The 16008-nt window shown below is 42.3% G+C and overlaps 1 protein-coding gene across 2 annotated transcripts; it reads left to right on the top strand.

Moving 5' to 3' along the window:
* Nucleotides 1-222: 222 nt before the first annotated feature.
* Nucleotides 223-15119, top strand: LOC311120577 (uncharacterized protein). 2 transcript variants are annotated; one of them, XM_084195165.1, is made up of 2 exons: nt 223-769; nt 13570-15119. In XM_084195165.1, the coding sequence occupies exons 1-2, from the start codon at nt 388-390 to the stop codon at nt 14457-14459; spliced, it is 1272 nt and encodes a 423-aa protein (XP_084051291.1). In that variant the 5' UTR covers nt 223-387; the 3' UTR covers nt 14460-15119. The 2 variants fall into 2 exon arrangements, with proteins under 2 accessions (XP_084051291.1, XP_084051290.1); XM_084195164.1 differs by lacking the exon at nt 13570-15119 and adding an exon at nt 5621-7578 and having other exon boundaries at nt 229-769.
* The last annotated feature ends 889 nt before the right edge of the window (nt 15120-16008 follow it).

The following is a 16008-nucleotide window of genomic DNA, read 5'->3' as shown; positions in this document are numbered from 1 at the left end:
TCCCTGTCTTAGTACGACTCAATATTATAGTATTATATAATTAAATACATTTAAAATATACTTTGTCAATAAAAAAAAGATCCTCAACCGCGATACCCACTCCAGTCAGCAGATGGCGATGTGTGTCTTTCAGGCGATGCTGAAAGCGTGACGTATAATCTAGTGGACGGGAGGCAACAGTCAACCACCTCCATAGCTGGTTAGCCAACAGCCGAAAGATTCAAGCTCTAGACGCTTTCGGTGTATATTAGCTACTGTGTTTTAAACACACTTCCGTCGTATCTACTTGTTAACCTATTTAATTTAATATTAAGTTGTTTTTATTAGTCAGCTACAGTAGCTGGCTGGTTAAGTTAGCACTAGCCTAGCTAGCTAACATCCCCGACCATGAGCTCACTAAGCTACTCTCCTCCTGCTAAAGAAGAGGAGGTCTGCTGGACGGAGAAAGAAGCTCTAGTGAAAGAGGAGGAGGAAGAGGAGGATGTTACAATACAAAAACAAGTAGAGGGTGAGGCTGTTACCGTGAAAGAAGAAGAGAATGACGTTACCGTGAAAGAAGAGGAAGACGCGTTCAGAGTGAAAGAGGAGGAGGATGTTACAGTGAAAGAAGAGGAAGACGCGTTCAGAGTGAAAGAGGAGGAAGATGTTACAATGAAAGAAGAGGAAGAAGAGATAGAGGAGGATGCAGGTTTTGGAGTGAAGAAGGAGGGAGAGATTACTGTCACATTGAAAGATGAAGAGGAGGAGATAGGAGATCTGATTAACACCAGTAAGTACCGCCTTAAATGTGTTTTTCACTTGGGATATTTGGAGTTCGCTTGTCAATTCAATGGTGAGAGATGCTATGCTACTAGCATCATGTTATGAATTTGCAAAGCCATCTCCTATAGTGTTTTTTCTCAAAGTTGTCGGTATGTCACGTGTCCTACTTATCAGTACACTCAGAACAACTTAAGCATCACGAAACTTCTATTCGATCAAGTAAACATCACGTAGTACGTAAGCCATTCATTTTGTTGACCAACTTGGACCAGCTCATTGACCTCCATACAAAAACTCCACCTGCTGGAAGGAGATATATTCCCGTGAGTTGGTTCTCTCTCTTCCTCTCTGGCTACACTAGCTTGTGCTAGCTAGTAATCTCGTTCCCAGACACTTCCACGCAGTGTGGGACGAGGTTAGCCAACTAGCTACTTCCCTCGGCGTAAAGCAGTGCTCGGCAGGCCGGGCCTAAGGACACAGTGAAACACAGACTAGCCGTGCAGGCTGTTATGCTGCTTACAACTAGGTGGAAAACATTTGGCCACGTTAACTACCGCCGGCGACACCGTGATACAGCTGCCCAGTGGGAAGCACCTCAGGCCGGCATGCACCTCGAACACCGGTGATTTGGTATTTTATTAGGTGTAATGGTCGTTCGCACGGCTCGTCTTCCTGCTCCTGAAATCAGTAATGTGTTGGTGCTTTCAAGATAACTCGGAACCTCATAGTTAAAGTGTATGGAAGTTTGTTGTGTAGAGCTTCCTGTTGGTCGATACCGATTTTTTCCAAGTGGGGAAACCAAGGAAATGTTTCTATGAGTGTTCAAGTCGGAAATGTCAGAATGACCGATTCCCCAGTTGTCTTGAAAGCGGAAGGAACTAATTGGTAAGTCACTGTGACATCCAGATGGTGACCAACTCTCGCTCGACCATCAAAATAAACACAACTCTTGAGTCACGGGATGTTGGGAAGCAAGGTGGTTGTCTGAAATGAGCCTCCCGATAAAACCCTCCCAGTTTCCTCATAGTTCGATAGAATAGTCAATTTAGAATCATTGTTTTTGAGGGATTTTTTTGTTTTGTTTTATCTAAGTTTTTCAACAATGTCTACGTTTAATTCAGCTTCAACACACATAGCACAATCGCTAGCGCAGCGGCTAACGTTCTAGCTCTGTAGACTTTTAGGGGTCAAGGAGGGTCTGGAGGATAGCAGGCCGCGGGAATGCGTGAGACAAATTATCTGGGAAGCTCTTGGGGTGGATCTGGACAAATCCGAGCTTCAACGGAGTCCACCGTTCCCTAGCAACAATACCACGGTAGAATCAGCCGCCTTAGACCGATCATCATCCGCTTTCTCAGGGATCTGGAGAGAGAGTACTGGCGGCTGCAGAAGGGAACGTATCGGGAGAAGAGAGAGGTGACTTGGAAGGACTAAAGCTTATGTTATGGGCACAATAATAGCACACACCAGCAGAAAGAAAAGGGAAGATGGAGAAAGAGTTGGAAAAAACTAAAGTCTCAAATGTAAAGAGTTGGGGGAAAATAGTTATCCGAGAAACATTCCTATTGAAACAAGTCTGTGATCTGAAGTTTTCAATGACGTGAGATCTGTAACAAAAAAGGCTGAATATGTTTCTGCTTTGATGAAAGTGGTGAAAGAACAGGTCCATTATTGGCTGGACAATTGAAACAAAAAAGATGCCAGTTTTGTAATACCAGGTATCAAAAGTGGAAGTGTGGAGGTACTGACTGGTACAAAAGATATTAACAATGTGTTTTATGACTTTTATTGGACTCTTTATATAAGTCTGAATGTAACTTAGACCCAGTTAAATTGAATGCCTTTTTTTCCCAGGGGGTGTCCCCAGATCAAATAAAGGATTTGGATGCGCCTATACTAGAATCTGATATGAGAACAGCCATCACCTCAATGAAGTCTGGAAAGTCACCAGGAGTAATCAAATCAAATCAAATTTTATTTGCCACATGCGCCCGAATACAACAGGTGTGGACATTTCCGTGAAATGCTTACTTGCAAGCCCTTAACCAACAACGCATTTATTTTTAAATAAAAAAGTAAAATAAAACAACAACAACAAAAAAAGTTGAAAAAAGAGCAGAAGTCAAATTAAAATAACAGTAGGGAGGCTATATACAGGGGGGTGTTAGACAGCTTCCTGGTTGAGTGTTTATAAGAGGAATATTGGCGTTATTATAATAATATTATATGACATTTAGCAGATGCTTTTATCCAAAGCGACTTACACTCATGTGTGCATACGTTTTTACGTATGGGTGGTCCCGGGGATCGAACCCACTACCCTGGCGTTACAAACGCCGTGCTCTACCAATTGAGCTACAGAGGACCACCAATGTCATGCAATAAAATGCAAATTAATTACTTAAAAATCATACAATGTGATTTTCTGGATTTTTGTTTTAGATTCCGTCTCTCACAGTTGAAGTGTACCTATGATAAAAAATTACAGACCTCTACATGCTTTGTAAGTAGGAAAACCTGCAAAATCGGCAGTGTATCAAATACTTGTTCTCCCACTGTATATATACAGTACCAGTGAAACATTTGGACACCTACTCATTCAAGGGTTTTTCATTATTTTTTACTATTTTCTACATTGTTGAATAATAGTGAAGACATCAAAACTATGAAATAACACATATGGAATCTTGTAGTAACCAAAAAAGTTAAAGATTCTTCAAAGTAGCCACCCTTTGCCTTGACGACAGCTTTGCACACGCTTGGCATTCTCTCAACCAGCTTCATGAGGTAGTCACCTGGAATGCATTTCAATTAACAGGTGTGCCTTGTTAAAAGTTAATTTGTGGAATTTCTTTCCTTGACTTCTTCCACATTTTTGTTACTTTACAGCCTTATTCTAAAATTGATTATATAAAAATGTTCCTCGTCAATCTACACACAATACCCCATAATGCCAAAGCAAAAACAGGTTTTTAGATTTATTTGCTAATAATCCCCAGGAATAATTATCAGAGTAATAATGTTACTATATAATGTTATAATGTATAATATAATATAATAATATGATGTAATATAATATAAAGATACTTGGAAAAAGAAGCTGAATAGAATGACAGAATGACAACATTAGAACTAAACAATTCAACCTCCTTCCAGTTAGAACTAGCTAGAACATCCTTCAGCAGCCCGGAAACAAAATCTGTTTGCGCGAGGCATTTCCGCTGACTCTGGGACCGATACCAGTTTCAGGTTATTGGGGCAAGAAAATCCCTCTAAGCTCACACAGGTCTCCTGCACCTTTTTCAGATCCGCCAGCCAGGCGTTTCATGTCAGCCTCCAGAGAGGTAGTCAGCTCTCCCAGCCAGGCGTTTAAAGTCAGCCTCCAGAGAGGTAGTCAGGTCTCCCAGCCAGGCGTTTCACGTCAGCCTCCAGAGAGGTAGTCAGGTCTCCCAGCCAGGCGTTTCACGTCAGCCTCCAGAGAGGTAGTCAGGTCTCCTGCACCTTTTTCAGATCAGCCAGCCAGGCGTTTCACGTCAGCCTCCAGAGAGGTGGTCAGCTCTCCCAGCCAGGCGTTTCACGTCAGCCTCCAGAGAGGTAGTCAGCTCTCCCAGCCAGGCGTTTCACGTCAGCCTCCAGAGAGGTAGTCAGGTCTCCCAGCCAGGTGTTTCACATCAGCCTCCAGAGAGGTAGTCAGGTCTCCTGCACCTTTTTCAGATCAGCCAGCCAGGCGTTTCACGTCAGCCTCCAGAGAGGTAGTCAGCTCTCCCAGCCAGGCGTTTCACGTCAGCCTCCAGAGAGGTAGTCAGCTCTCCCAGCCAGGCGTTTCACGTCAGCCTCCAGAGAGGTAGTCAGCTCTCCCAGCCAGGCGTTTCACGTCAGCCTCCAGAGAGATAGTCAGGTCTCCCAGCCAGGCGTTTCATGTCAGCCTCCAGAGAAGTAGTCAGCTCTCCCAGCCAGGCGTTTCACATCAGCCTCCAGAGAGGTAGTCAGCTCTCCCAGCCAGGCGTTTCACGTCAGCCTCCAGAGAGGTAGTCAGGTCTCCCAGCCAGGCGTTTCATGTCAGCCTCCAGAGAGGTAGTCAGCTCTCCCAGCCAGGCGTTTCACGTCAGCCTCCAGAGAGGTAGTCAGGTCTCCTGCACCTTTTTCAGGTAGTCAGGTCGGAGTCAGGTGTAAAGGGCTGTAATCATCATGGTGTGGAACTCTGTTGTTGTTTTGAGTGATGCAATAACAGGCAGTCTCGTTTCGCAGATTAGTTGAATCTGCTTTGAAAAGTACCAGAAACCTCTTGCCCACAGTGGTCTAAAGTAGTGCACTATATAGGGAATATGATGCTTGTATTCAACTACATACATTTTCATCTTAACTTTCTCAGAGTGTAGAAGAAGCTTGATTGATGGCCTCGAATGTTCATTTTAGCGCCCCCAGACAAAACCACACCTCTGGGCAAAGTGCGAGTCTCTGGGCTTTCAGGCTCAGGAGAGGACAGTGATGAAACTGGGTCTTGTAGGCCGGGTTCTTCCTCAGTCCTGTTTTTGTCTTTATGTTTCGTGACATTTTGAAAGCAAAGTAGAGTCTTGCGTACTCCAGAAAGGGGTCACCAAAATAATATTTGAAAAGAAATCCGGTTTTACTGCTAAATTCACATGAACTTTAAGAATACTGCGGGAGCAAACAGAAAACACACTGCGACCAAAATGTTTGATGATTGTCTAGGTTGCCTTGGTGACCACTGTTCTTCACACTGGCTATTACTTTAATGAACTCCACCCCCAAACAAGACCAAATCTGAACCAATCATAGACGTCTGTTTCACAAGTTTGGACACACAGTAACTGGATACTCTGTTTGTCTTTGGCAGGAGAGAGACCAGACTCTCCCTCTGACAGCGGGAAGAGTCCTTCAGGGGACCCAGACGAGGGTCCTTCAGGGCAATCAGACCAATCAGAGGCTCCCAAACCAGCAGGACAACATCACTGCTCCCACTGTGGAAGGAATTTTACTAAGTTAGGGAGCCTGAAGAAACATGAGAGGACACACACAGGGAAAAATACTTTCCAATGTTCCGAGTGTGGGAAAGGTTTTCTTTGGTTATATCACCTTAAAAGGCATGAGAGGACACACACAGGAGAAAAACCTTTCCGGTGTTCCGAGTGTGGAAAGAGTTTTAACGAATTAGGGTACCTGTTAATACACAAGAGAATACACTCGGGAGAGAAGCCTTACCACTGCTCCAAATGTGGAATGACTTTCACCTGGTTAGGGAGCCTGAAAACGCATGAGAGAATACACACTGGAGAAAATCCTTTCCAATGTTCCCACTGTGGAAAGAGTTTTAGCCAGTTAGGGAACCTAAATAGACACAAGGGGACACACACAGGAGAGAAGCCTTACCAATGCTCTCAGTGTGGAAAGAGTTTTAGGGGTTTAGTGAGCCTGAAACAGCATAAGAGAATACACACAGGAGAGAAGCCTTACCACTGTCCCCAGTGTGGAAAGAGTTTTAGATGGTTAGGCACCTTGAAAATGCATGAGAGGACACATACAGGAGAAAAGCCTTACCAATGCACCATGTGTGGAAAGAGGTTTACCCAGTTAAAGTCCATGAAATTACACGGGAGGATACATACAGGAGAGAAGCCTTACCACTGCTCCCACTGTGGAATGACTTTTACCTGGTTAATAAACATGAAAACTCATGAGAGAATACACACAGGAGAGAAGCCTTATCAATGTTCCGAGTGTGGAAAGACTTTCAGGGGTTTAGTTAACCTGAAACAGCATGAGAGGACACACCCACAAGAAAAGCCATACCAATGCTCCCTGTGTGGAAAGAGTTTTACCAAGTTAGGGGGCCTGACTAGGCATGAGAGGACACACACAGGAGGGGATAAGACCTACCACTGCTCCCTGTGTGGAAAGACATTTAACCGGTTAAGACATCTGAATAAGCATGAAAGAATACATACACAGGAGGAGAAGACATACCACTGCTCTCACTGTGGAAAGACATTTTCCCAGTCAGAGGACCTGAAATCACATGAGAGAATAGAGAGACTGTGTTCTGACTTATGTTTTTGACTGAGAATTTGTGTTGTTGTTGATGCCACATAAAATCATGTTGTTTAATGAAATCATTTAAAAATCGGTTGACTTAAAAAAAAAAAAAATTGTATCATGTATAAATGAGATGTAAAAAATTAGGTGTATGACAGGTGTATGAAATCGAGCAATCTTCATAGAAAAACATTGACAGTAGAATGGCCTTACTGAAGAGCTCAGTGACTTTCAATGTGGCACCGTCATTGGATGCCACCTTTCCAACAAGTCACATTTCTGCCCTGCTTGTGCTGCCCCAGTCAACTGTAAGTGCTGTTATTGTGAAGTGGAAACGTCTACAAGCAACAACGGCTTAGCCGCAAAATGGTAGACCACACAAGCTCACAGAACGGGACCGCCGAATGCTGAAGCGCGTGAAAGTCGTCTGTCCTCGGTTGCAACACTCACTACCGAGTTCCAAACTGCCTCTGGAAGCAACATCAGCACAAGGACTGTTTGTCGGGAGTTTCATGAAATGGGTTTCCTTGGCCGAGCAGCCGCACACAAGCCTAAGATCACCATGAGCAATGCCAAGTATCGGCTGGAGTGGTGTAAAGCTCGCTGCCATTGGACAGTGGAAACGTGTTCTCTGGAGTGAAAATGGGTCTCTGTTTCCCCCAACGGACGTACCTTTACGTTTTCACTGTACTGTTTACACCTGCTGTGTCCTGTGCACATGACAAACTTTGATTTGGTTTTTATTTGAGACAAAGCTATGAATGCAAGGACTGACCATCCATAAGATCGAAATGATAGTTTAAACCCTTTACAGTCTAAGCCCTGTCTAAGGATAGGGGAGGGGGGGTCTACTGAGCATGGAATGGTTTTATGAAGGTTATACCAAGGATCATTTTGCTATTTGATTTTGAATTGTAAGACCCCTTGAAGTATCAACAAAAAAATAATAAAAAGTTATTTCATGTCGAAAGATTATTTGCCGATACTGCTATTAGCCCATACAAACACATTGAATAACACATTCACTACATGGAACAACAGATAGTCCCCCCCCAAAAATCTAAAGGACGATTGTTTTAAATGTCTGTCCTATATCTGAGAGATATAAAAACACATTTTTTGTCACTAAGCAGTTTCCATATCAAGTGCATTCGGAAAGTATTCCGACCCCTTGACTTTTTCCACATTTTGTTTCGTTACAGCCTTATTCTAAAATGGATTAAATTACACACAGTACCCCATAATGACAAAGCGAAAACAGGTTTTTAGAATTATTTTCACATTTATTAAAAATAAAAACAGAAATACCTTTATTTACCTAAGTATTCAGACCCTTTATGAGACTTGAAATTGAGCTCAGGTGCATCCTGTTTCCATTGACCATCCTTGAGATGTTTCTACAACTTGATTGGAGTCCACCTGTGGTAAATTCAATTGATTGGACATGATTTGGAAAGTCACACACCTGTCTATATAAGGTCCCACAGTTGACAGTGCATGTCAGAGCAAAAACCAAGCCATGAGGATGAAGTATTTGTCCATAGAGCTCTGAGACAGGATTGTGTAGAGACACAGATCTGGGGAAGGGTACCAAAACATTTCTACAGCATTGATGTCCCCAACAACACAGTGGCCTCCATCATTCTTAAATGGAAGAGGTTTGGAACCACCAAGACTCTTCCTAGAGCTGGCCGCCCGGCCAAACTGAGCAATCGGGGGAGAAGGGCCTTGGTCAGGGAGGTGACCAAGAACCCGATGGTGACTCTGACAGAGCTCCAGAGTTCCTCTGTGGTGTTGGGAGAACCTTCCAGAAAGACAACCATCTCTGCAGCACTCCACCAATCAGGCCTTTATGGTAGAGTGGCTAGATGGAAGCCACTCCTCAGTAAAAGGCACATGACAGCCCGCTTGGAGTTTGCCAAAAGGCACCTAAAGACTCTCAGACCATGAGAAACAAGATTCTCTGGTCTGATGAAACCAAGACACTTTGACCTGAATGCCAAGCGTCACGTCTGGAGGAAACCTGGCACCATCCTTACGGTGAAGCATGGTGGTGGCAGCATCATGCTGTGGGGATGTTTTTTAGCGTCAGGGACTGGGAAACTAGTCAGGATCGAGGGAAAGATTAACGGAGCAAAGTACAGAGAGATCCTTGATGAAAACCTGCTCCAGAGTGCTCAGGACCTCAGACTGGGGCGAAGGTTCACCTTCCAACAGGACAACGATCCTAAGCACACATCCAAAACAACACAGGAGTGGCTTCAGGACAAGTCTCTGACTGTCCTTTAGTGACCCAGCCAGAGCCCGGACTTGAACCCGATCGAACATCTCTGGAGAGAACTGAAAATAGCTGTGCAGCGACGCTCCCCATCCAACCTGACAGAGCTTGAGAGGATCTGCAGAGAAGAATGGGAGAAACTCCCCAAATACAGGTGTGCCAAGCTTGTAGCATCATACCCAAGAAGACTCGATGCTGTAATCGCTGCCAAAGGTGCTTCAACAAAGTACTGAGTAAAGGGTCTGAATACGTATGTAAATGTGATATTTCCGTAAAAAACAACAACAGCTTTTGCTTTGTCATTATTGGGTATTGTGTGTAGATTGATGAGGAATAATCTTTTAAAATCAATTTTAGAATAAGGCTGTAACGTAACAAAATGTGGAAAAAGTCAAGGGGTCTGAATACTTTCCGAAGGCACTGTATTAGAGGGAAATCGTTGCTGTTTGGAGAGGAGAGGCCAACCAGCTTGTATGAGGAGGAAAACCATTCCTGTTTGGGGAGGAGAGGCCAACCAGCTTTTATGAGGAGGAAACCATTCCTGTTTGGAGAGGAGAGGCCAACCAGCTTGTCTAAGGAGGAAACCGTTCCTGTTTGGGGAGGAGAGGCCAACCAGCTTGTCTAAGGAGGAAACAATTCCTGTTTGGGGAGGAGAGGCCAACCAGCTTGTCTAAGGAGGAAACCGTTCCTGTTTGGGGAGGAGAGGCCAACCAGCTTGTCTAAGGAGGAAACCATTCCTGTTTGGGGAGGAGAGGCCAACCAGCTTGTATGAGGAGGAAACCATTCCTGTTTGGGGAGGAGAGGCCAACCAGCTTGTATGAGGAGGAAACCATTCCTGTTTGGGGAGGAGAGGCCAACCAGCTTGTATGAGGAGGAAACCATTCCTTTCCCAATAGCAGCATCCCTCAGTTTGTAGTCCATCACTTTTAGATGCCGCATCAATAGTCTTTGAGGAAAAACAGTTTAAATTGATTTGAGCTGCAAATAATAAATGCCCTTTTTATGGAACCTTTACTTTAACAGGGAAAATATATTGAGATCTCTTTTCCACATGTATATACAACATCAATATACACATTATACCCAAACATATACTCATTAAAATACAAAAACACAGTCATGGGAAAATATATTGAGACCTAGATCTCTTTTCCACATGAGTATACAACATCAATATACACATTATACCCAAAGATATACTCATTAAAATACAAAAACACAGTCATGGGAAAATATATTGAGACCTAGGTCTCTTTTCCACATGAATATACAACATCAATATACACATTATACCCAAAGATATACTCATTAAAATACAAAAACACAGTCATGGGAAAATATATTGAGACCTAGGTGTCTTTTATGCATGTATATACAACATCAATATACACATAATACAGAAACATATACTAATTAAAATACAAAAACACAGTCATGGGAAAATATATTGAGACCTAGGTGTCTTTTATGCATGTATATACAACATCAATATACACATAATACCCAAACATATACTCTTTAAAATACAAACAAAAAGCAAACATCACGAATCACCCAGAAAAACTGTTACATTTCGCCACAAATAAATTCCCAATCAATGCCCGAACGGCACCAGAACATCAAGAAACAATTTATTTTAGAACTTTGTTCCAGTAATACGTTAAAACTAAAAGCAGATTTACCCAGCTCGGTGGAGTCCCTAGGAACCTCGAGAGTTAACCAATCCTGTGAACGGGTTAAACAACTCAGATGTCTATACTTCAACAGCAAAGTTAGATAAGACAGAAGGTTATGGAGTAGGGCCTTGGAAACAGAAAGGGGGTAATGTAGAGATCTACGGGTCTTTAGCGAAGTCCAGACAACTTTTTGATACAGGACGCAGTGATGAGTATCAAAACTGTCAGCTGTAACAAAACGAAGGGCACTGTGGTAGACGGCATCCAAAGGTTTAGGAGTAGTAGCAGCTGGACTTTGTTAAATAATATCACCATAATCAAGAACAGATAAAAAGGTTGACTGAATAATCTGCTTCCTACTGCTTAGAGAAAGGAACCATCTGTTTCTGTAGAAAAAGCCAACTTTAAATCTTAGCTTCTTAACCAGCTTATCTAAACTCAGCAAAAAAAGAAACGTCCCTTTTTCAGGACCCTGTCTTTCAAAGATAATTCGTAAAAATCAAAATAACTTCACAGATCTTCATTGTAAAGGGTTTAAACACTGTTTCCCATGCTTGTTCAATGAACCATAAACAATTAATGAACATGCACCTGTGGAACGGTTGTTAAGACACTAACAGCTTACAGACGGTAGGGAATTAAGGTCACAGTTATGAAAACTTAGGACACTAAAGAGGCCTTTCTACTGACTCTGAAAAACACCAAAAGAAAGATGCCCAGGGTCCCTGCTCATCTGCGTGAACGTGCCTTAGGCATGCTGCAAGGAGGCATGAGGACTGCAGATGTGGCCAGGACAATAAATTGCAATGTCCGTACTGTGAGACGCCTAAGACAGCGCTACAGGGAGACAGGACGGACAGCTGATCGTCCTCGCAGTGACAGACCACGTGTAACAACACCTGCACAGGATCAGTACATCCAAACATCACACCTGCGGGACAGGTACAGGATGGCAACAACAACTGCCCGAGTTACACCAGGAACGCACAATCCATCCATCAGTTGTGGCTTAAACCCATACAGTATGTTGTATCTTAGACCCATACAGTATGTTGTTAGACCCATACAGTATGTTGTATCTTAGACCCATACAGTATGTTGTATCTTAGACCCATACCGTATGTTGTATCTTAGACCCATACAGTATGTTGTATCTTAGACCCATACAGTATGTTGTATCTTAGACCCATACAGTATGTTGTATCTTAGACCCATACAGTATGTTGTATCTTAGACCCCTACAGTATGTTGTTAGACCCATACAGTATGTTGTATCTTAGACCCATACAGTATGTTGTATCTTAGACCCATACAGTATGTTGTATCTTAGACCCATACATTATGTTGCATCTTAGACCCATACAGTATGTTGCATCTTAGACCCATACAGTATGTTGTATCTTAGACCCATACAGTATGTTGTATCTTAGGCCCATACAGTATGTTGTATCTTAGACCCATACAGTATGTTACATTTACATTTACATTTTAGTCATTTAGCAGACGCTCTTATCCAGAGTGACTTACAGGAGCAATTAGGGTTGAGTGCCTTGCTCAAGGGCACATTTACGTCATTTAGCAGACGCTCTTTTTTTTTTTTTTTTGGGGGGGGGGGTAGAAGGATTACTTTATCCTATCCCAGGTATTCCTTAAAGAGGTGGGGTTTCAAATGTCTCCGGTGGGGTTTCAAATGTCTTAGACCCATACAGTATGTTGTTAGACCCATACAGTATGTTGTTAGACCCATACAGTATGTTGTATCTTAGACCCATACAGTATGTTGTATCTTAGACCCATAGAGAGTATGTTGTATCTTAGACCCATACAGTATGTAGACCCATACAGTAAGTTAAGGCTTTGATCCTATTTTACAGGGTGGTGTCGTGGCTGAAACATTTACTAAAAGTTGAAATGTAAATGTTATTCACCTTTCAAATGGAACCACAAAGATTGTTGGAGGTCCACAGAGAATGTTGACTTGAAAATATGTGTTGTTTTGAATCTAGGACGGGCAGCTCCAGTCCTCGGGGACGGAGTGGTGTCACACTTTTCCCCCATCCCTAGCAAACACAGCTGATTAAACTAAATGCATTCTAAACTGAACATCATGATTAGTTGATTATTGGGGTCAGGTTTATTAGCTGTGATTGGGGCAAAAGTGACACCAATCAGGCCTTTATTAAAACACTTTTTTCTCAAGAAATAATCAAATAGTTTGACCACCCTGTTTGGAAGCTTTTAAATGATCTCAAACTCAACCGTTAATATTTTCCAGTGATGAAGACGATGGATGGTTCATTGCATGGTGAGGTTTGCAAAAATAGTCAACTTTGAGCACCTTTATTTACATTTACATTTACGTCATTTAGCAGACGCTCTTATCCAGAGCGACTTACAGTTAGTGAATACATATATATATATTTTTTTATACTGGCCCCCCGTGGGAATCGAACCCACAACCCTGGCGTTGCAAACGCCATGCTCTATCAACTGAGCTACATCCCTTTATCTCATGAATGTTTTGGCTTTCAGTTACAAAAAGTAACTTTCTTACCACTTCTTCCATAGGCAAACATGTAAGGAAAGCTTTTTTTAAATCAAAAGGGATTCTGTCAAAAATGTATTGAATTCAAATGGATTTACCCAGTCTACAAAGCACTACAGCCACTCTGTGATGACAAGCTCTGCTCTTTTATTTAGGGATCTAGTCTAGGTTAAACATCATAGGAAGACAGTTTTATCATGTGGAGGTTTCATTAAAGTCTCTGTTTAACTAAATACTCTGTTTGTCTTTGGCAGGAGAGAGACCAGACTCTCACTCTGACAGCGGGAAGAGTCCTACAGCGGAACCAGACCCAGAGACGGCCAAACCAGCGAGACAACACCACTGCTTCCAATGTGAAAAGAGATTTTCCCGATCAGGGGACCTCAAAGCTCATGAGAGGACACACACAGGAGAAAAGCCTATCCAATGTTCCCAGTGTGGAAAGAGTTTTACCATGTTATATAACCTGAAAAGGCACGAGAGAATACACACAGGAGAAAAGCCTTATCAATGCTCCCAATGTGGAAAGAGTTTTACTCAGATAGGGCACCTAAAACAGCATGAGAGAATACACACAGGAGAAAAGCCTTATCATTGTTCCCAGTGTGGAAAGCGTTTTACTGTGTCAGCTAACCTGAAAATACATGAAAGAATACACGCAGGAGAAAAGCCTTATCAATGTTCCCAATGTGGAATGAGTTTTATTCAGTTAAGGAGCCTGACGGAGCATGAGAGGACACACACAAGAGAAAAGCCTTATCAATGTTCCCAATGTGGAAAGAGTTTTACTCAGAGAGGGTATCTAAAAGTGCATGAGAGAATACACACAGGAGAAAAGCCTTTCCAATGTTCCCAGTGTGGAAAGAGTTTTACCTGCTTAAGGAGCCTGCAGGAGCATAAGAGAATACACACAGGAGAAAAGCCATTCCAATGTTCCCATTGTGGAAAGAGTTTTACTCAGAGAGGGTATCTAAAAGTGCATGAGAGAATACACACAGGAGAAAAGCCTTACCACTGCTCCCAGTGTGGAAAGGGTTTTACCTGGTTAAGGAGACTGAAGGAGCATAAGAGAACACACACGAAAAAAGCCCCACCACTTCTCACTCTCTGTGTGGAAGGACAATTTCCCAGTCAGAGATCCTGAAATCACATGAGAGAATAGAGAGGCTGTGTTCTGACTTATGTTTTTAACTGACAATTTGTGTTTTTGTCTATGCCACATGAAATCATTTTCTTTATATGAATTCTTACTCAGAAATAGGCATATTTTAGTTTTTTCACCTCGAGGCCTGATCATATCTAAAATCAGATTAAATACTATAAAATGTGTGTTTTGTTTTGGTTATGAACTTTAATGCATTGGTTACAGGTATAAACCCTCAGTTGTTCATTATATTATTTGGATATTGCTAAATGTAAATTATTATATAGATGAATGGAACTTTGCATTTCTTGATTCTAACCTTGAAACCTATAGACTTTGATTTGATATATAAGATTAGGCTTTTGCTAAATTAATTTGATTGAAATTGATTGGATATATGATTTGGATATTGCAAAATGAATTTGATTACATGATTTGGATATTGCAAAATGTAAATGATTAACTAGATTCATAGCATGTGCATTTCTTGATTCTAACATTGAAACCTTTTGAATTTACTTGTGTTTCATTTAGTTAATTTGTATAATAAAGTCCTCAAGCTAAAGGTGTATGAAAATGTGATGTTCTGATAACATTGATAAGTTGTTGACCTGAAAAACATTCACTACCTCATGAATGTTCCCATCAGTATTATTCCACCATGTCAGAGAGAACTGGTGCTGATTGTAAAAATGATTTTATTAATGCAGCGTAATTTTATCTGAATAGAAATAAAATCACATGAGAGAATAGTGAGGCTGTGTTCTGACTTTTGTTTTTGACTGAGAATTTAGTGTTTTTGTTCATGGCACATGAAATCATATTGTTTACGATTATACCTGTCTATATAAGGTCCCACAGTTGACAATGCATGTCAGAGCAAAAACCAAGCCATGAGGTCGAAGGAATTGTCCGTAGCGCTCCGAGACAGGATTGTGTCTGGGGAAGGGTACCAAAAAATGTCTATAATATTGAAGGTTCCCAAGAACACAGTGGCCTCCATCATTCTTAAATGGAAGAAGTTTGGAACCACCTAGACTCTTCCTAGAGCTGGCCGCCCAGCCAAACTGAGCAATCGGGGGAGAAGGGCCTTGGTCAGGGAGGTGACCAAGAACCCGATGGCCACTGACAGAGTTCCAGAGTTCCTCTGTTGGGATGGGAGAACCTTCCAGAAGGACAACAATCTCTGTAGCACTCTACAAATCAGGCCTTTACGGTAGAGTGGCCAGACGGAAGCCACTGCTCAGTAAAAGGCACATGACAGCCCGCTTGGAATATGCCAAAAGGTACCTAAAGGACTCTCAGACCATGAGAAACAAGATTCTCTGGTCTGATGAAACCAAGATTCAACTCTTTGGCCTGAATGCCAAGCGTCACAGGTGGCGTAAACCCGGCATGCTTCCTACGGTGAAGCATGGTGGTGGCAGCATCATGCTGTGGGGATGTTTTTCAGCGGTAGGGACTGGTCAGGATTGAGGGAAAGATGAACGGAGCAAAGTACAGATGAAAACCTTCTCAGGACCTCAGACTGGGTTGAAGGTTCACCTTC

The sequence above is a fragment of the Coregonus lavaretus genome, assembly GCF_964263955.1.
Source record: "Coregonus lavaretus genome assembly, contig: HAP1_SCAFFOLD_47, whole genome shotgun sequence".
NCBI lineage: Eukaryota > Metazoa > Chordata > Actinopteri > Salmoniformes > Salmonidae > Coregonus > Coregonus lavaretus.
This window is presented reverse-complemented; position numbering and strand designations above follow the sequence as displayed.